This window comes from Notothenia rossii, assembly GCF_949606895.1.
Source record: "Notothenia rossii genome assembly, chromosome: 1".
Taxonomy (NCBI): Eukaryota; Metazoa; Chordata; class Actinopteri; order Perciformes; family Nototheniidae; genus Notothenia; species Notothenia rossii.
Window position 1 is genome coordinate 87474291 of NC_136912.1, and position 20141 is coordinate 87494431.

The 20141-nt window shown below is 45.6% G+C and overlaps 1 protein-coding gene across 2 annotated transcripts in view; it reads left to right on the forward strand.

Annotated features, from left to right (window-relative positions):
- LOC307038425 (mast cell protease 1A-like) overlaps nucleotides 1-19931 on the forward strand; it is a 31322-nt gene extending 11391 nt beyond the window's left edge. Inside the window, exons 1-5 of one of the 2 annotated variants that reach the window (XM_079679809.1) lie at nucleotides 17159-17316; nucleotides 17386-17536; nucleotides 17669-17801; nucleotides 18343-18597; nucleotides 18690-19931. In XM_079679809.1, coding sequence (XP_079535935.1) covers nucleotides 17256-17316; nucleotides 17386-17536; nucleotides 17669-17801; nucleotides 18343-18597; nucleotides 18690-18845 — 756 coding nt within the window. In that variant the 5' untranslated portion in view covers nucleotides 17159-17255 and the 3' untranslated portion in view covers nucleotides 18846-19931. Of the gene's footprint in view, nucleotides 1-17158; nucleotides 17317-17385; nucleotides 17537-17668; nucleotides 17802-18342; nucleotides 18598-18689 lie in introns of those variants that run through there. The other variant, XM_079679810.1, reaches the window with a different exon arrangement.
- Nucleotides 19932-20141: the final 210 nt, after the last annotated feature.

Sequence of the window (20141 nt, forward strand, 5' to 3'; positions counted from 1 at the left end):
GATGCCTTTTGAGCCTTGGTAGGGATTGTTGCTTGGTTAGTTATAATTTTATTTTGGCCTTGCAATTGTCTCTGCTTTCGGTAGAAAAAATCTGCTGGTTTAGAAGCAAGAGAGGGGTGCTTCGTATTTAAATGTCTGAGCATTTTTACGGGCTTTAAGCTCTCATGTGCAAGAACCTCAGTGCACCAGTAGCGTGGCGTGGGGAAAAAATTAGGGGAAGCCAATAATACGTCCTTTCTTTTGGGGTGGGGGGGGTGGGGGGGGGGTGGTCCAACCCAGTCTCATGGCATTTCGTGTTCACCAACACGATTTTTAATCTATTGAACACGATTTCCCCCTTTTTTTCGTGTTGCACAGCACGATTTAAAAAGCAATGTATTTTTATTGGTTGTCTCACGGCATTACGTGTTATAGGAAGACCGGAAGCTGTGTGGTTCATAAAAACATGTACTTACTCAATATCAAGCCACAATTTTTACTTTTATTTTAAGTTGTATAATTTCTGACTTTTTTTGCCATCTGTGAGGAAAATAAATGGGGCTGAGAGCTGAGCGGATACTGAAATCTGTATTTTTTAAATCTTTTTTTCCTTCTAATTTGTTATTCTTTTCAAAATAACACACTGTTATTTACTCAACAATAATACATAATTATCCTTGTTTTTATTTATTTGTTTATTTCAATAATCTCGGGCTTTTTTGACGTCCGTCAGGAACTGAATTTCAAAATAAAAATAACCGGAAACAGACGTAGGCCTCTAGGAGTTTAGGATGGCCGAAGACAATACACTACCCATAATCCCCAGCTATCGTTTAGGACTACAGTCCCCGTGATTAATCTTCAAGCTCTGGGATTGGATGTTGGAGTGGCAGTGCGCCAAGGTTACGCCTAGCGTCAAACAGCTGTTTGAAATGGAACGAAACCAAGCCAGACTATCCAAAACTGGAATCGAACGCCCCCCCAGAACTACACATGCTGGCTATTGTGTTTCGCAAAATGTTCTATGGGACGTCTCTACTGAAGGTTTTCGTTTTTCCCACAATTAAAAGTTGCCATGACATTGGTGTTATCAAATGTAAAACTTATAATTAATACATGAGTGAACATCGCTTGTGTCCATAATGCGCATCATTAATATATGCCCAGATGACAGCTCATTGTTACTTTGTAATTCTACTCCACTACAATTCAGAGGTTAACCTGGTATTTTTACTCCACTACAATTATTTGAGTTACTTTGCAGATTCTGATTAATGATGTGAAATATAAACAACCCTTAAATCAGACTTTAGTTACACCTGAGTAAAATTCAGGGAAGGTGATTGTCAAGTGCCAACAATCAGGAGAGATATTTGATAGTTGGTGCTTGAGAAGACTAAACATTTATCTGCAATTGACATGAATGGAAACGAGTAATAACGTATATTCATTACTTGTTATTCTCTACTAATAGTTCATTAAAGACTGTATATTATGGCTATTTTGCACATCCCTTTCAAGATTTTCAAAGGTTTGACATATCATATACACAACTACGGTGTATGCAATGAATGAAAATCTTGGGTCACAGGTTCCTCAACAGCGCATTACAAGACATCTATCAATATGTGTGTGTACCTCCACCATTAAACTGTCATATTCTGCACATTTCTAATTTCTTAATTCGTTTTTCTGTTTTGCACCTCCTCCTATTAATATCTTTGTACATCCTGCACTAAACTGTTTTATTGTAGAGATCACTTATAGTATCTTCTTGATTTTTTATATTCTATATTTCTATCATTGACCTTCTACTTTCCCCCTATGAAAGTATGTACTCTTAATATTTTTGTAATCAAATATAACACATAAAAACAATAATGCAATAACGTGCTTTAACCACTAGGGAGTGCAAACAAGGTACAAACAGCCATAATAACTTTGTATTATTAGTGTAGGACACTTATGTATGTAAAACATCTGAAGATGTGTAGTTTTATTCATGCTTTCACATAATTTTACAGCATATTGCTATACTATTTCAGACTCAGTATTTACATTCTTATATTCAAAGAAAATCAGTAATATCTTTAAAAACTACAAGTCCTTTTATATCAGCTGTGCACCGTTATGGTGTAAATATAACCTATCTATGAATTAGATCAAATTTACAAGTCAGCCGAATTAGTGTCGATACTGCGAGGAGACGTATTGTGTGAAGAGAAATTGAAGATGTTGTTTAATTGTTGATATATTTATGATCCACGTCAAGTCTTCAGTTTCGGCGGCATTTCTTCCAGTTTTTCCAAAGGTCTTCTCATCAGGGCTCTATAAATAGAGAACTACGGCAGATCTGTAATATGTAATGCAGCCGAACCGTGTATTACAATGCCGTTATGTGATGACTTTCAAAGAGAAAAGCAAGAACACTCCGAATTAAGTATTATTTTATTCTTTTGAAATGATTTTCCGATTTCATATAATATAAACACCAAATCCCAACATGCATTGCGGCTAAAACATCCAATCAGCGAGCTTAAACCATAGCTGAGGATTTTGGGTAACCGCTCGAAATGCCTACGTCTGTTTCTGGTTATTTTTATTTTGAAATTCAGTTCCTGACGGACGTCAAAACAGCCCGAGATTATGGAACTAAACAAATAAATAAAAACAAGGATTATTGTGTGTTATTGGTGAGTAAATAACAGTGTGTTATTTTGAAAAGAATAACAAATTAGAAGGAAAAAAAGATTTAAAAAATACAAATTTCAGTATTCTGAGGCTCTGAGCCCCATTTATTTTCCTCACAGACGGCAGCAAAAGTCAGAAATTATACGATTTAAAATAAAAGCAATAATTGTGGCTTGATATTGAGTAAGAACATGTTTTTATGAACCATACAGCTTCCGGTCTTCCTATAACATGTAATGCCGTGAGACTACCAATAGAAATACAATGCTTTTAAAATCGTGCTGTGCAACACGAAAAAAAGGGGGAAATCGTGTTGGTGAACACGAATCAATAGATTAAAAATCGAGTTGGTCAACACGAAATGCCATGAGACTGGGTTGGGTGGTCAATGTAATAACGTAACCAGATGAGTGATTACAGCACCCGGTATCATTTTACACACATTTGTATCATACAGATGCAGGACTTACACACGCCTGTTATCTGACCGACAGGTCCGCACGCACTCTCCAGCCGAAACTCTAATAAGCATTCATTGTCACGGTTCGTGAAACAAGCAGGACCCAAATGCAGATATAAACTGAAAACTTCCTTTATTTCAAGGCTATGATATATTTAAGCAATAGCTCACGACAGTCCGTGGTATATGCTCATTATATCACAGCTAAGGGGCGTGGTTCGGCCCGACGCGAAGCGGAGGGTCGACAACCCCCTTGGCTGTGATATAATGAGCATATATCACGGCCTGAAGTGAGCTATTGCTTTTATAAAACGGTTACCAAGTGTGGCAATATGACAGAGAAATACACACTCTAATTTAAATAGTTTTTATTTGTAAATAATGATGTTCGAAATGAAATAGTCCCTCCGTTGCCTTCTGCACAAAACATAGTGCAAGGTGGTTGCTATGCAACAACACTAACAGCAAGCGAACATATTAGACAGAGAGCGTTGATCCATTATTTGGCTTTTTATTTACATTAATGTGTATGTTGCTGTTTATTGTGCATCCACTGAAAAACTGTCCAGCATCAGTAACATGGCTTACGTGGTCACTTGTATATGTTGAGGTTGTTCGAGGCTGTTGCTTGGTGTGGCGAGAATATTGCTCCACTTTCTCCGGTCCCCGAGATTGGGCTTCCAGTAGCTCTGGAGAGAGCTTTCGCACCTGTGGCCACTAACGGTAATAATTTCTCTGCTTTGTTTCAAGACCCGCATCAGAAAGCTTTTGAATGGTGGTACTTTTCCAGTTGGTTTACCTGCTCTTCACGTAGCTCTGCATGTCGTAGTTTAGGTGCTTTTTTTTCTGGAGATAGGCACTGCTCAATCCACTCATCCATACTATAGTAAGACCCCCCCGGAGGTCGAAGTTAATCTTAAATGTTTTCATTTTATGATTTGTAAGTTTGTTTCGTAACGGAAGAAATTTAAATATATTTATAAAACTGACAAGTCAAATCAAGCAATCTGATTGGTCGATAGCGTTTTTGCGGACCTCTTTGATTACAGATTTGAAAACATCGTTGCTTGCTTTAAAAGTAGCACAATTCATTATGTTAAACCTTCAAAAGTATCTAGATATCCCTGCCCTAATGCCAAAGGAACTGCACACTGAATATGTTTTGCCGTTTGATGTCTATGTCCAGACCGCTGCGTAAAAAAGGAGGGCTTCTGCCCCGTTACTTCTCCGCTGCTTTCTTGTTCCAGTATGAAAATCAAACTGCATGCAGTTTGCTTTTCAGCCCAACGGTATACTGTTTTTCTCAGAGGCGGAGGGATACTGACTTGTTGTGAAAAGTAACTTACAATTCTACCCGTGGTATACGCTCAGTATATCACGGCTAAGAACCAATCAGATTGCTTGATTTGACTTGTCCGTTTTATAAATGTACAATGACAAACAGAACACTCACCGCAGAACTAGTCAGGGAACAAGACGAACCGACCAAGACAGACAGACAACCCAGAACTTAAATACACACAAGACTCAATCACACAAAACGGGACACAGGTGAGGAGGGAGGAGAAAACACAGGGGCCCAGGTGAACATAATCAGACAATTAGACACAACAGGGAAACTAATGACAAGAGGAAAACACAGGGAAAAGGACCAGACAATAACCCAAAGGAAAACATGACATGGAAAACAGCAAAAACACCCAAACCTACAAAACTATAAACGTGACATAACATGAGAATCGTGACATAACCCCCCCCCCCTCAAGGGACGGATTCCAGACGTCCCAAAAAAACAAAAATCCAGCAGGGTGGGTGGAGGGGGTCTGGAGGACGGGTCTCGGGCGGACGGCCCGGGGGCAAGGCAGAGTTCAAAAAAGGGGAATTCGGGCGGACGACCCGGGGGCAAGGCAGAGTTCAAAAAGGGGAATTCGGGCGGACGGCCCGGGGGCAAGGCAGAGTTCAAAAAGGGGAATTCGGGCGGACGGCCCGGGGGCAAGGCAGAGTCCATGGAGGGAATCTCGGGCGGACGGCCCGGGGGCAAGGCAGAGTCCGAGGAGGGGTGAAGACCAGACAGCTTCGGAGGCCGGTCAGGAGCCGGTCTCGGCAAGATCCCCCATGGAAGAGGACACAGGACCGGCAGGACCCCCGGCAGGAGAGCAGTAAGCGGGACCTCCAACGACACAGGACATGGGGTTGGCAGGACCCCCGGCAGAAGAGTAGTCTGCCGGACCTCCAACGTGACAAGACATGGAGTTGGCAGGACCCCCGGCAGAAGAGTAGTCTGCGGGACCTCCAACGGCACAGGACATGGGGTTGGCAGGACCCTCGGCAGAAGAGCAGTCTGCGGGACCTCCAACTTGACAAGACATGGAGTTGGCAGGACCCCCGGCAGAAGAGCAGTCTGCGGGACCTCCAACGTGACAAGACATGGAGTTGGCGTCGGACGGACAGCCATCAGGACACGGGGAGCTGGCGTCGGACGGACAGCCAACCGGAGACGAGGTGCTGGAGTCGGCCGGTACGCCGACAGGACTCGGGGAGCTGGCGTCGGACGGACAGCCAACCGGAGACGAGGTGCTGGAGTCGGCCGGACAGCCAACAAGACACAGGGAGCTGGCGTCGGACGGACAGCCATCAGGACTCGGGGAGCTGGCGTCGTACGGACAGCCAACAGGAGACGAGGTGCTGGAGTTGGCCGGTACGCCGACAGGACTCGAGGAGCTGGCGTCGGCCGATGAGTCAGCAGGTGACGAGGAGCCGAAGTCGGGACCATTGTTACTGGAGCCGGCACTGAAGCCGGGAACATGGCTGTAAGGTCCGGTTCTGGACCCGGAAACATGGCAGTAAGGTCCGGCTCTGGAGCCGGAAACATTGCTGTAAGGTCCGGTTCTGGAGCCGGAAACATGGCTGTAAGGTCCGGTTCTGGAGCCGGAACCATGGCTCTTGGGGCTTGAGCTGCCTGCTTGGCCTTGCGACTCCTCCTCTTAGCAGCCGCCTGAATACTCCGTGGACCTCCATAAGCCAGACGAGTTCCAGAATATGACTCCTGGACAGGAGCAGGAACTGGGGCAGAAGCATGGGCTGACTGCAGACGGAAACCACCGAGGCGTATGGTGCCAGGTCGGGAATTGGGAGGCCGGGAGCTAGCATGCCTGGGGTTAGCAGGCCGGGAATCACACACAGAGAGGATCTTTGAAATCCAGCCAGGTAAGAACTTCACCATACCTGGTTTCTCTCTAGCCATCTGGCGCGCCTCCGACAATACAGCCTCCCGCTGCTGAACTCCGGTTGCTCTCTTCCATCTATCCGAGCAGTTAGCCAAAAAAAAGGAAACATTTAATAATTCCGACTCGAACGGATCTGCTGGGCCCATTTCTTGGTCGGTTCGTACTGTCACGGTTCTTGAAACAAGTAGGACCCAAATGCAGATATAAACTGAAAACTTCCTTTATTTCAAGGCTATGATATGTACAATGACAAACAGAACACTCACCGCAGAACTAGTCAGGGAACAAGACGAACCGACCAAGACAGACAGACAACCCAGAACTTAAATACACACAAGACTCAATCACACAATGGGACACAGGTGAGGAGGGAGGAGAAAACACAGGGGCCCAGGTGAACATAATCAGACAATTAGACACACCAGGGAAACTAATGACAAGAGGAAAACACAGGGAAAAGGACCAGACAATAACCCAAAGGAAAACATGACATGGAAAACAGCAAAAACACCCAAACCTACAAAACTATAAACGTGACATAACATGAGAATCGTGACATTCATTCACAAACTAAATCAGGAGACCTTTAACGTTTTACGTCCGGTTCGCTCCTTTGTTCCTCGCTGTACACAGCTCCAGTTTGGGCATTGGCCTGTCATCAGATTGTATTTGTTGTTGCTGCTGCAGCGGAAGTTTAGTACAATTATTTTTGATTAAATACTCCAAATCTCCACCCTCCATAATTGCACTTGCTTCAGTTGCTTGCTACTTTCTAACGGCGGTGAGAGTGGTGCAGTGACGCTATCTATCTTCAATCGATTAGATTTATGATTCGAAAATGATAAAAGTAGGGTAGCCATGTGGATATTATCCGACTGAACAAAACGTGCATTTACCTAACAGGTTCGTTTTCCACTGACCTTTTTTTAGCTATTTTCCAAAACCCTGTGGAGAAATCCCATTGCTATTTTGTCGAGGGAAACCGAGTGCAGCTTACTTCCGCTTTTTGGGACGCGTCACTGCACCACTAAATTGATGCGATTTGATTGGATTGTGAGGCAAGGGAAGCCAGCCGCCTCTGGCTTCCCTTGGCATGGCCCTGACCAATCACAGGTTGGCAGGGGCATGACGTGAGCCTCATCTGATTGGTCAATCCCTCCATTTTTTTTCACCAAGGGAAGCAAATTTCGGCTGGCCTCCTCTCGCAACAGAGAGTGCAATTTACTATTTCACCATAACATCTAGAGGGGCGCTGTTTCACTCTTTGTAAAATACTCAATGAGAATGGGAGAGAGACGGGCCGGCAGCAAAACACAACAAAGAATTTCCGAAACTAAACAAAGTGTTTTTATTTATTTATTAAAATTATAACTACAATCCGAAAAAACAGGGGAAGCCTGGCTTCCCTTGGCCTCCAGGAGAAAACGCCACTGCAGTGCACACTACACATTGGGGATGTTGTGCTTCATTGATAATGAGGCATGTGAATCCGTACTGGATGTATTTCTCTCGATACTTGCGACACTTGGATGAAGGCTGGTCTGACTGCTTATGGACCGCCTTACGGTTGTTGTTGTTGTCGTCTCTGTTTGTAGATGTAGGTGCATTAATAAACAAGGCAAGTCAGGCTGTGTCTCAACGCCGTGTATTCACATTAAGCAGGTAATCATACAACTGGGCTAGAGTCACGTGAGGCAGATATATATATAACACAGGCACAATACGTCCACAGGGTGGAGCTGCAACCTAGCCTAAACCTTTCTGTAACATCTCCCTTCCTTTTGTTAAGTAACAACACAGGATCAATACTGCCATTAAACTGTTGACCTTTAAACAGAACATTAATCAAATGATTTCAACAACAATTAAAGCTGCGAGCAGCGTTGAGCGGGTCTTCGACGCTCTGCAGGCTGTTGTCCGCACGTCGACGTCAGGCAGATGTCTCGAGGACTCGGCCGTTGGCAAACGTGGGAAGTTTCAGGCCGATCGGACAACGTACACAGGAGTTACAGCAGTATCACAAACATTGTGTTTGATGGGGAGTGATCTGTCGCCATGGCAACGGAATTTGATGACACCCCATAATACGCCTATATGTGTTGAGGGCTGCATCGTTATCAAACCTGTGAAGTTTTGGGCCGTTTGGAGCAAGTTAACTGGAGTTATGAGAGAACCGTGTTTCACGGCGACCATTTAGTTACCATAGCAACGACATTTGACGAAATCTCAAAACTGACACATATATGTCTCGAGGGGTTGACCGTTAGCACACATGTGAAATTTGAACACTTTTTGAACATTTAAACAGGAGTTTTAGCAATATCGTGCTTAACGGCGAGGGATGCGTTGCCATGGCAACAGCTTTTGAGGAAAACTCACTATTGTCACATTGAGGTGTTGAGGGCCGGACCATTAACTGTGATCTGAAGTCTGGTGCCGTTTGGACCATTTTCCATTGAGTTAAGACAACATTGGGTTTTATGGAGGGGGATGCGTTGCCATGGAAACGGCAAATGATGACATCCCATAATTGGCATAGAGCTGTTTAGGGCCTGACCATCACCCATCATATGAAGTCTGGTGGCGTTTGGACGATTTTCCATTGAATTACGACAACATAGAGTTGTATGGCGAGGGATGCGTTGCCATGGAAACGGCATACGATGACATCCCATAATTGGCATAGAGCTGTTTAGGGCCTGACCATCACCCATCATATGAAGTCTGGTGCCGTTTGGACGATTTTCCATTGAGTTAACAGAACATCGTGTTTTTTGCCGAGGGATTCGTTGCCATGGAAACGGCATACGATGAGATCTCAGATTTCATGTAGAGCTGTTGAGGCATTCACCGGTGATATAAAAGTGAAGATTGGGGGACGATGGGACCGTGTCCATTGGAGTTACAGCGACACCGTGTCTTATGGCGAGGGATCCGTTGCCATGGTAACGCCATATTAAGTAACATCGGATTTGACGTAGAGCTGTTCAGGGCCGCAGTGTTAATCATCATGTGAATTTTGGTGGCATTCTGAGCATGTCAGTTTGAATTATGACATCATCGTGTTCCATGGCGAGGGATGGCCTAGCATCGAGCGAACGCGAACTTTGGCGCCAAATCACGGCTACGCCGTGCGAAAGAAAAAATTTTCCGTGATAACTTTAGATCGCCCATTTGTGGAGAAGCTACCCGAGGAATTTGGAGTGGTACGGATAAAGTCCCTAGGAGGAGTTTGTTAAAGTGCGAGGGACGAAAAACGCGATAAATCGCGTTTTTCCAACGCCAAATTCAAAATGGCCGACTTCCTGTACGTTATTTTATACCCCTCCAAGAGGCTTTTTTGCTCGTCTCCGCACCTTAGATATGCGTAGCGAGTTTCGTTCGTTTACGTGAAAGTTAAAGTGGGGGGAGTTAACGTTAAAAACGGAAGTGGGCGTGGCCTACGCAATTTTTGACGCAAAGTTCCGGAACCAATTACACATCGCAATTTTCACGACTTCTGACGCGCGTGCGAAATTTGGTGAGTTTTCACATATGTTGCGGGGGTCAAAAGTGCGCGCAATGTATTAAAATAATAATCATAATAATAATAATCGCACCGATATCAATAATGTTCGGCCTAGGGTGGCCGAGGTCACATGGGCGCGAGCGCCCATGTGACTAGGTTGGCGTGGGCCACCTACTGTCATGATTTAGGCCACTTTTGATGGGCTTTTGCCCGTCTTTTTCCCTGTTTTGTGTGTGTTTCGCAGGTTTATCGGTCGCTGCGCGACCGATTTCAATAGGGTCTTCGCCGACCTAGGTCTCAGACCCTAAATAGTGCACCTAGCTAAGACACTTCAATAATAGCCGGATCAGAACACATCAGCAATAAACTCAGAACAATCAATCACATTTGTTTTACAATCTCTCCACTTCCTTTTTTTTCTTATTTTTTTAAATCTTTATCGTCCATGTGTGTTTGAGTGCGCACAGTCCAAGTGTGTGTGTGTGAGTGTGTGTGTGTGACCTAGAGGTCAAGTCTGTCAGGAGGTCTAATCAGCCATCCGCTCCGGGAGAAGGCCCGGCCCTGTAACTCACGGCATGGTGTACCCCCAGTCTGCGGGGAAGACCGCGACGACCTCGGGGGTGATGGCCTTGGAGACTCCTCGGGGACGCAGACGACCTCTCTGGCGCTCCCCCCGCTCGCAGGCTGCTCCGGGGCCGATTCTGGGAGAATTGACGGCTGGAGCAGGGCCGTCTCTGCTGGTCGAAGATCAACCCTGTTGCGCCGATACGTGGTCCCCTCCACACCGACCAGATAGGACCGGAGTCCCAACTGCTGAAGGCACACACCTCTCCTCCATCGGCCCGTCCTGTCTCCTGGGAGCGGCTTCATCCGTATGGGCTGGCCGACGTTCAGCTCCGGCAGATCCTTGGCAGATCTGTCATATGTCAGCTTTGCTGCTTGATGTTTCACTTTCAGCTTGTCAGGAACACCCGTGACGACCTGAGGCACCAGTAGCTGGTCGGTCACAGGGAGAAGAGTTCTCAGTCTCCGCGACATAAGCCGCTGTGCTGGGCTGCAATGCATACCCTCAGTGGGCGTATTTCTCCAATGCAATATGGCCCTCCAGGGGTCCTCTTTGGCACGGTCTGCCCTTCTGCACAGGCTCTTTACAATTTTCACTGCTGACTCCGCTTTGCCATTAGCCTTTGTGTGCCTCGGTGAGGACATGACATGCTCAAAACCCCACTCTCTCGCAAACGCCCGGAACTCTCCACCGGCAAACTGGCCTCCACCATCAGAAATGGCCCTGTCTGGGACACCGTAGCGTGCAAACTGTGCCTTGCATCTACGGATCGTGGTGTCCGCTGATAGGTCAGGGAGCAGGTCGATCTCCCAAAAGTCAGAATAATGGTCCACCACGACGTGAAGTTCTGTGCTGCGTAGCTGTACAGATCCATGCTTACTATCTGCCAGGGACGGGGAGCAGGTGTGACATCATAGTCTCTTTCTGTTGTTCGTGTGCATACTCATTGCACACAGAGCACTTTTGCACATAATCCTTGACTTCCCCTTGCATACCGGGCCAGTAAAGTGTATCACGGGCCTGCCTGTAGCACGCCTCGCCCCCCACGTGGTTGTAGTGGATCCGTCTCAGCATTTCCGGGCGCATAGCTTTTGGAATGATGACGCGCTGACTCCTGAAGAGCACGCCATCCTGTGCACTTATCTCATCTCTGACGGCCCAGTAGTCCCTGACGGCTACAGGGGTCTCCTCTTTGTGTCCTGGCCATCCCTCCAGCATGACAGACTTAAGTGTTTGAAGACACACATTCTCCTCAGTGTGTGTCCGAATCTGTGCCAGGCGTTGGCTGCTGACATTTAAATAGTCTGCCTGCTGAATGGCCGCCGTGTCACACTGCTCCTGCTGCATGCTGCAGACCATTTCACGTTGGTACAGTGTGTCTGTTCTCTGTGGCGGGGTGGTGGCTCTGCTGAGCGTGTCACTTATGTACATCTCAGGGCCTGGCTTGTATACCACCGCAAGGAAGTAATTCTGAAGTGTGAGGAGCATGCTCTGAAGGCGCTTTGGCGCACTGAGGATGGGCTTGGTGAAGATGGACACCAGCGGGCGGTGGTCGGTCTCTGCAGTCACATCACCCCTCCCATATAGATAGTAGTGGAAGCGTTGGCAGGGCGAATACGATGCTCAGGCACTCCTTTTCAATCCGTGCATAATTTTGCTCTGTTTGGGTCAATGCCCGGGAGGCGAATGCGACAGGCTGTCCCCCCTTGAAGCAAGCAGCAGCCCAGACCCGCCTGACTGGAGTCGCTCTGTACGGTGACTGGCTTGCGGACGTCATAGTACCTTAGGACTGGCACCGCCGTGACCAGTGCCTTGATTTCCTTCATGGCGGCATCATGTTTGGGCAGCCAGTGCCACATCACATCCTTGTCCAGCAGTCTCTTCAGCGGCTCACATACCGCTGACAAGCGTGGCATGAATCTGGACAGATAGTTCACAAATCCGACACACCGCTGGACCCCATTTGCGTCTGTGGAGTTTGGCATGTCCAGCACCGCCCTGACTTTGTCAGGGTCAGCCTTGAGGCCCTCCGCGGACAGTATGTGGCCGTGGAAGCGGACCTCCTTCACTCGGAACTGCAGCTTTTTCAGGCCCAGTCTCAGCTTTACTTCCCTGCATCTGTCCATCAGAGCGATGAGGTTTGTGTCATGGTCGCGATTGGCCTCATTCTCTGTGTCCCCACAGCCGACTACAAGGATGTCATCAGCTATGGGCTCAATCCCTGTCAAGCCAGCCAGCAGCTCATGCTGCTTCCTTTGATACAGCTCCGGGGCAACTGACACACCGAAAGGAAGTTTCAGCCAGCGTTTCCTACCCCACGGTGTCCAGAATGTTGTCATCAGGCTGCTTTCTTCATCCAAGCGGCACTGCAGGAATGCATCACGTGCATCCACCAGGGTGAATATACGTGCCTTTGGCAGCTTATACAACACGTCATCTAAAGTGGGCATAAGGTAGTGGGACCGTTTCAGAGCACGGTTGAGATGCTTCGGGTCAATGCATAGTCTCAATTTGTCTGGCTTTTTTACTATGACTAGATTGCTAATCCAGTCCGTGGGTTGAGTGACTGTGGTCAAGTGTCCCTCCTCTTCATATCGATCACGCTGAGCCTTAACAGCTGCCTTGAGGGCCACTGGAACGTTCCTGGGAGCACACTGCACCGGTGTCACAGTGCTGTCCAGCTCAAAGTGAATATCACCGGGCAGAGACTCAACAGGGCTGGTGAACACGTCGTGGTAGGTGCTGACAAGACACGGTCAGGTCTCCCTTCCTGCAGTGCTCCACCTTATTCAGCTCCTCAGGAATGGTGAAGAGTATCAGACCAAGTCTCTCACATGTCTCACCCGAAAGCAAGGGCCTCTGGCCAGTATGCACGATCTCAAAGTCCATTCTGTGCGTCTTACCCCTAATGACGCATTGTGTGCTGTACACACCTAATGAGCTCATCCACTCACTGTTGTATAGTTTTAATCTGGTGAGACTCTTCAGAAGAGGCGTTCTAGACGCCAGTCTCGTCTTGTCCTTGATGCTCATCACATTGCAAGTGGCTCCAGAGTCGAGCTGGCACCTCTGAACCCCACTTTGCGGTGGCAGGTTGACAAACCACTTTTTACCTTGAGTGTTCACAGCCCTCACGCTCTCCGCTGTGTACACGTCTCTCTCATCGCTGTCCTCCAGTTCCCCTGGCAACGGGTCATCCACAGCATTCAACTGGCGTGCCTGCTGGCCTCTTTTCATGCATACTTTTGCAAAATGGTTAGCAGTGCCACACGAGCGGCACGATTTACCAAAAGCAGGGCACAGGTCCCGCCCACGCTTGTGCCGTGTGCCACAGTACTTGCATTCGCCAGCGTCTCTCATGCTCTGTGGTTGTGCAGATGTGTTGGTGGACTCGTATGGCCTGCTGGCAGACCTCCGTCCATATCGCTGTCCTTGTGTGGCATTAATGCTGTCCCCAGGTCCAGAGCTACCCAGTGACATGGTTTTTAACTTGCTGTCCATGACCTCGGCTGCACGGCAAATTTTAATGGCCTCGTCCAATTTAAGGTCCTTTTCCCTTAGTAAACGACGTCTAGCACCCTCGTCAGTTATCCCGAGAACAAGCCTGTCCCTTATGAGTTCATCTTTTATAGCTCCATATTCACAAGAGGCAGCCTTTTCCCTCAGCCTGGTAGTAAACGCATCCAAGAGCTCTCCATCCTCTTGTTTAAGGTTGCCAAAAACGTACCTCTCAAAGATTACGTTCTTTGCGGGCGTGAAGTATTGCTCCAGTGCCACCAGTATATCACCCGCATCCTTTTGTTGGTCCGCGGTGATTCCCAGGTTGTGTTTGTAAACATGCCGGCAGTCGTTCCCCATTAGCCTCCTGAGCGCAGCTGCTTGTACCGGCTTTTCTTTCTCGCTGAGCCCGGTCGCAAGCAGATAATCCTCAAATTCTGCTCGAAAGCTCACCCAGTTGCCGTGGATGTCCCCCGCCATCTTCATAGGCTCCGGAGGTGGGATGCTGGATGTCATTGTTCCAACGTGGCGCTAATGCTAACAGGCTAACTGAAACTGCTAAACCTCACCAAAACAAATAAATGCACGCCGTCTCAGCGACGGACAGTAGCATGCAGTCCACAGCTGGGTCCTATTTGAGCTTCTGACACCATGTTTGTAGATGTAGGTGCATTAATAAACAAGGCAAATCAGGCTGTGTCTCAACGCTGTGTATTCACATTAAGCAGGTAATCATACAACTGGGCTAGAGTCACGTGAGGCAGATATATATATAACACAGGCACAATACGTCCACAGGGTGGAGCTGCAACCTAGCCTAAACCATTCTGTAACAGTCTCCTCCTCCTCCTCTTCCCGCGAAAGAAGTCGACTGCCTTTGTGATGGCGGCTCTCCGCTCTCCTCCGCTGCCTTCTCACTAGTTGGTATTAACCAACATTTCATTTTGAAACATGTATTAAAGAGCTGTTCAGAAGAAATATACTAGTATAGTCAGAGGCGCGGGAAGGTATTTTGAGTGGGGGTGCGGAGGTGCTGGACTCCAGTGAACAGTATTACGGGCACCATAGAGCACGCACAAAAAAACTCCCCACACGCAAACACACAGTAAACCCGCGACTGTTACAATGAAGGCTCGATAATCAGCTCACGGCATATAGGCAGGGGTAAAGTGCTATTTTTTACGAGTGGGGAGCGGACCTCACCTCCTCTAGGGGGGTCCGGGGGGATGCTCCCCCGGGAAGATTTTTTTTAAATATTGAAGTTAAAAGCATCAATCTGGTGCACTTAGAGAGCAACATTAAGAGATCTATGGATACATCTCTCAACACCCAGATAAAACACAACTGTAAGCAGATGTTCTTTTTCTTTATGGATATTTTACAAATCACTCCCCTTTCAAACTGTATTCTTGTTTTACTGCCATATAGTATTTCATAACTGTTTTTCCTTTATTCTCTTATTTTTTTTATAACTATAATGATCATGTGAGGGTGTGCCGCGGAAATAATCTTTTGAATATTTTTTGACCAAACCGTTTGAGACCCACTGAGATAACTTAGACTAAAGTTAACTATCTAAACACTCAGAGAGTCCTTTAGCTCACCTGAGCCTCTCAGTCTGAGAGGAGAGCTCTCCTCCAGCTTGTTGTGGAACAAACAGCTCCGTATGTCCGTTAGTGCAGCTAGCTAACCAGATGCTAACAACACGATCCCTGCTGCTGGCACCGGTCCCTCTCTCTCTCCCCCTCTCTCACACACACTAAATGCGCTATTTCCGCACACACACAGAGCCGCGAGCTTGAATGACACAAGCACACTTTTATTTCCATGCAACTCTCTGATTGGTCTGGTGTCTTGCCTCTGTTGCATTCACTGAACACGGGAAATTACATTCCTGCCGTCCTTTCTAGTGTCTTGATGAGGTTCACGTAAAGCACGGTTAATGTATTATATTATTGAGGTAGAATTGTCCGGGGCTACAGAAAAAACATTTGGGGCAGGCCGAAATATTATTTTACCAACAATGTGGAATTTATTGGCTACATATTACACAGATTATGCACAGCGGGAGCAGCAATAACCGTCAAATAATAATTCAGACAGGGGAGCTCCGCACCCCCTGCCTGCCGCTAGGGGGTGCTGCAGCGCCCTCAGCACCCCCCTTCCCGCGCTCATGAGTATAGTTGATGTGTGTTTTACGTCTCTGATATTTACTGTGCTGCTGTAAAGTGACCTTTGAGCTGCAAATGATAGCCTACTGTCGTAAATCTGTCAGAATCAAAATTCCTTTATTTGTCCCGCTTACCTATTAAACAGACTTACATAATAAAAAATGTCTATGCACACGTTATTATTATTAATAGTAATACTAATAATAATAATAATTCAATATATTTTAACCCCCTCAGGGGTCACATCAAGAGGATTCTGAAATCATCTCGCGACCCCTCGTCGGGGTCTCGCACTGATACATATGTAGCTGTTAAACAATGATAACATCATTGAGCTCTAGTTTCATAACTGCTAGTGTGGGAACGTCCCTACTCAAATCTTTAGATGGAAACTGTTGTTTCTGTGGTTCATCTAGATTGAAACACTATGCAAAGAAATGTCTGGGTTGTATCAGATAAATCAGCTCATTTTTTTAATAGTATATTAATAATATTTGTCCATACACATAATAGTATGGACAAAAAGTGCAGCAATGTCTAAAAAGTATTCATTAATTAAAACAATTTCGTGAATGAAAATGTCAGATACGAAATGAACATTGGTTATATTATAGCAGATAATAGCAAATAGTTGTCAGTCAGCGTTGACATGTTTTCACAGAATTATCTTCACACTTGACTGTGATAATACTCACACTCAGACTTTGAGATGGAAACTGTGGTTACTGCAACTCGTTGCACTTATGGTGCAACATCGCAGCAATAAAAGAAAACAGCCCAAATGTGAAAGCTGAAATGTAGATCCATAACAAACTATTTTGATTATTTTTCACATATTTCATCCAACTAAATGTGACTAAAGCTTATTTAGTCACATTAAGGATAAGTATTATCCAAACAGTGACAATAATATCCCAGAACTTTCAGAAAAAACACAATACTTGTGCATGTGCTTCAGGCTGTGGAGGCCACAGAACCACAGGCCTTATATTGACTGAAACAACTGCAACACTTCATGAGGTGTTATTTCTTTACTACCACATGCCCTCATCACTTTAACACATTTAAAGTTTGCACAGGGTCGCTGACTGAGGGAACTGGTTTATGAAAGGGTCGACACGACACACAAAGACAACAGGTTCAGTTTGCTGCAAGCATGAAGCACGCTCTGCACAGGATTCTGCTTCTTCAACTTCTGACAACTCTTGGACTTCACGGTAATGTTCCCACATGTGGTTATTTGTCTCTTTTCTACAAATGCAGTATTAACTCATCCTTCTTTTCAGCACTTGGTAGTGAAATCATAAATGGTGAAAAGGTCCCGGACAAGAAAATGCTGTTTATGGCCTCGGTTCAGAACAGCAGCAACAAACATATCTGTGGAGGATTCCTCATCAATAAAGACTTTGTGGTCACTGCTGCACATTGTGATGTTGGGTGAGTTACCTTTGCTCTTTCAATACTCAATGAATGATGTTATTGGACCAATCCAAAGAACCTTATTTTTGCATAACATGCAGCAGCTATTAATAAACACTACTGATTGCCTCCTGATGATCATTTGCTTAGGAATCCTACAAGTGTTGTTCTTGGTACCCACAATCTCAAGAAGATTGATGACACAATGAGATACAGTGTGAAGAGATGCAAGCATCCATCTTATGATAAAGTTAGTAAGGGGTCGGACATCATGCTCCTCAAAGTAAGTAGAGTTCCAGTAATGTGATGTTCTGTTAAATTCACTTTTAGTCTCAACAAAACCGTTAAAACAACAAAGCATTTACATCAATACTATGAGCAGCTGAACTCTCCCCCCTCCCACCTTTCCCCTATCTCTCACCTCTCCACCCTGACCCCACTGGACCGGGACTTTAACACCCCCCCCACACACACACAAAATTCGGCACCAGTCACTTTTGCGCTGCTATGGACATTTTTGCACTATGTACATAATCTTTTTTATATATATCCTGCTTACTTGAAGTAAACGGTTGTTTTGTTATTATTGAGTGTTCTTGGATTTTAATGTGTGTTTGTTATACCTTGGGACTGTGGGAAACAGTATTTCGATCTTTCTGTGTGTAAAAACATGTGTACATATTTTGAGATTGACAATAAAGTTGACTGAGCTTCATTTTCAAGCAAGCTTGAGGTCTGATATGGGGATAAGAAGTATCCTCTATCAGACCTCAGTATTTTCTAGTTTTTTTCACAAATGTTCACTTGTGATTTTGTTTCTCCAGCTGTCCAAGAAAGCTCGACTGAACAAAAGATTGCAACCAATTTCACTTCCCAAGACTAAGACTAAGATTAAAAATAAAAAGCCGTGCAGTGTAGCTGGATGGGGCTTCACAAGTGTTGGTAAACCTGTTGATGAGCTGCAAATGGTGAATGTGCCCATTGTTGACCTGGATGTCTGTAAGAACGAATGGCCTAACATGCTTCCTGAAAACGTTATCTGTGCTGGTGGATATGGCACAGATAAAGGATTCTGTCAGGTATGCTTCCTTTCCTGTCATAGGGGTATGGTCTCATTATAAAAAAGTTATTAGAAAGCAAATGAACTAATATAACTTCTTCCTCCTCACAGGGTGATTCTGGGGGCCCTCTGGTGTGCAACGGGAAGGCAGCTGGTGTTGTGTCTTACAACTGGAAAAAGGACTGTGGATACCCAAATAGGCCCAATGTGTACACAGATGTATCAAAATACCTTCCCTGGATCAGAAAGATGATGAAGGATTGTTAAATGCATTGCAAAGGTCCCTGATCAGCCTGTCGGATGTTCTTTTACCAATAATGACCGCCTCGCTGCACACTATCCCTTACATGTACATCTACATATGTTGCATCGGTTGTTCCACTTTTTCAAACACAAAGAGTCATGTATTCTGTGTTGCACCAAGAAACTTCAAATCCATTTAAGCTGGTTTGCATTTGTCCTCCAAGATGAGTTAACATGTTCACACCTGACCCTCTGAAACAGGCTGAAGTGTGTGTACCCCTCAACCAGTTGCATTAGGCGCTTTCACACCGCAGTACTTTTCCCACAAAAGTTCATGAGAACTTAGTTCATCAGAACTCTTTAGTTCTGATGAACTAAGTACAGATCGCGTTCACACCGGAATAAGTCCCTGGGGGTGGATTAGTCAAATTAAGCCGCTGACGTCACTTCTTCTTCTTCTGCTTTGGGTTTACTGGCAGGCCGCAAACAACTTCACGGCGTATACTGCCGCCCAAAATCCCCGGCCGGAAGTCCCCGGAGTTGGGGACTGGCTTCAGTAGAAGCTGCTGGGATCTCCACCGCTCCCATGTTTTATTTTGTGTTGCCATAAGTTAGTCTCTCTGCGTTTCTGCGCTGGGCTAATGCTAATGCTAATAATGCTAATGCGAGGATAATAAAATGGTGGCTTCACAACACTTTTTTTGAGTTTTACGGGGCGTGGTTTGCAATCCGCCCAGCCAATCAGAAATATAACTATTTTCTCACAAGAGAGCCGCATGAGAGTCCCTGTTCTCTAGCAGGGACGGAAAAGGGGGTAAAAAGGTTCTCATGAACTCATTTTAGTTCCGGCTCTTTTTGGTGTGAACGCGACATTTCGGAACGATATCGGAACTAAAATGGGAAAAGTACTGCTGTGTGAACGCGGCTGATGATTTCAGATCTGATGCTCAAAGGACTAGATGTACTAAAAGTCTGCAAGTTTTTCTATTTTTTACGGAGGGTTAAATGGTGGCAGAATATATTTTTTATGATTTTGATATTTCTTCAAAACTGCTTTTAGGAATTTGATAAGTTTCTACCTGCGGTGTTATTAAAAATATGCATTAATGAGTTTGTTTCCCTTGTGGCGTTATTGCTTGTCGCAGAGTTAATCATTTACAATTATGTTTTAACTTTGTATAATGCCAAACTCTATTTTAGCTGTCAAACTAGTTTACTTTAATTATTGGACAGTAACATAATATTAACTACAGGGTACGGATAAATAGATACTTCAAACACACAAGCATGACCGATTACACACACATTTGTTTGCCTTGG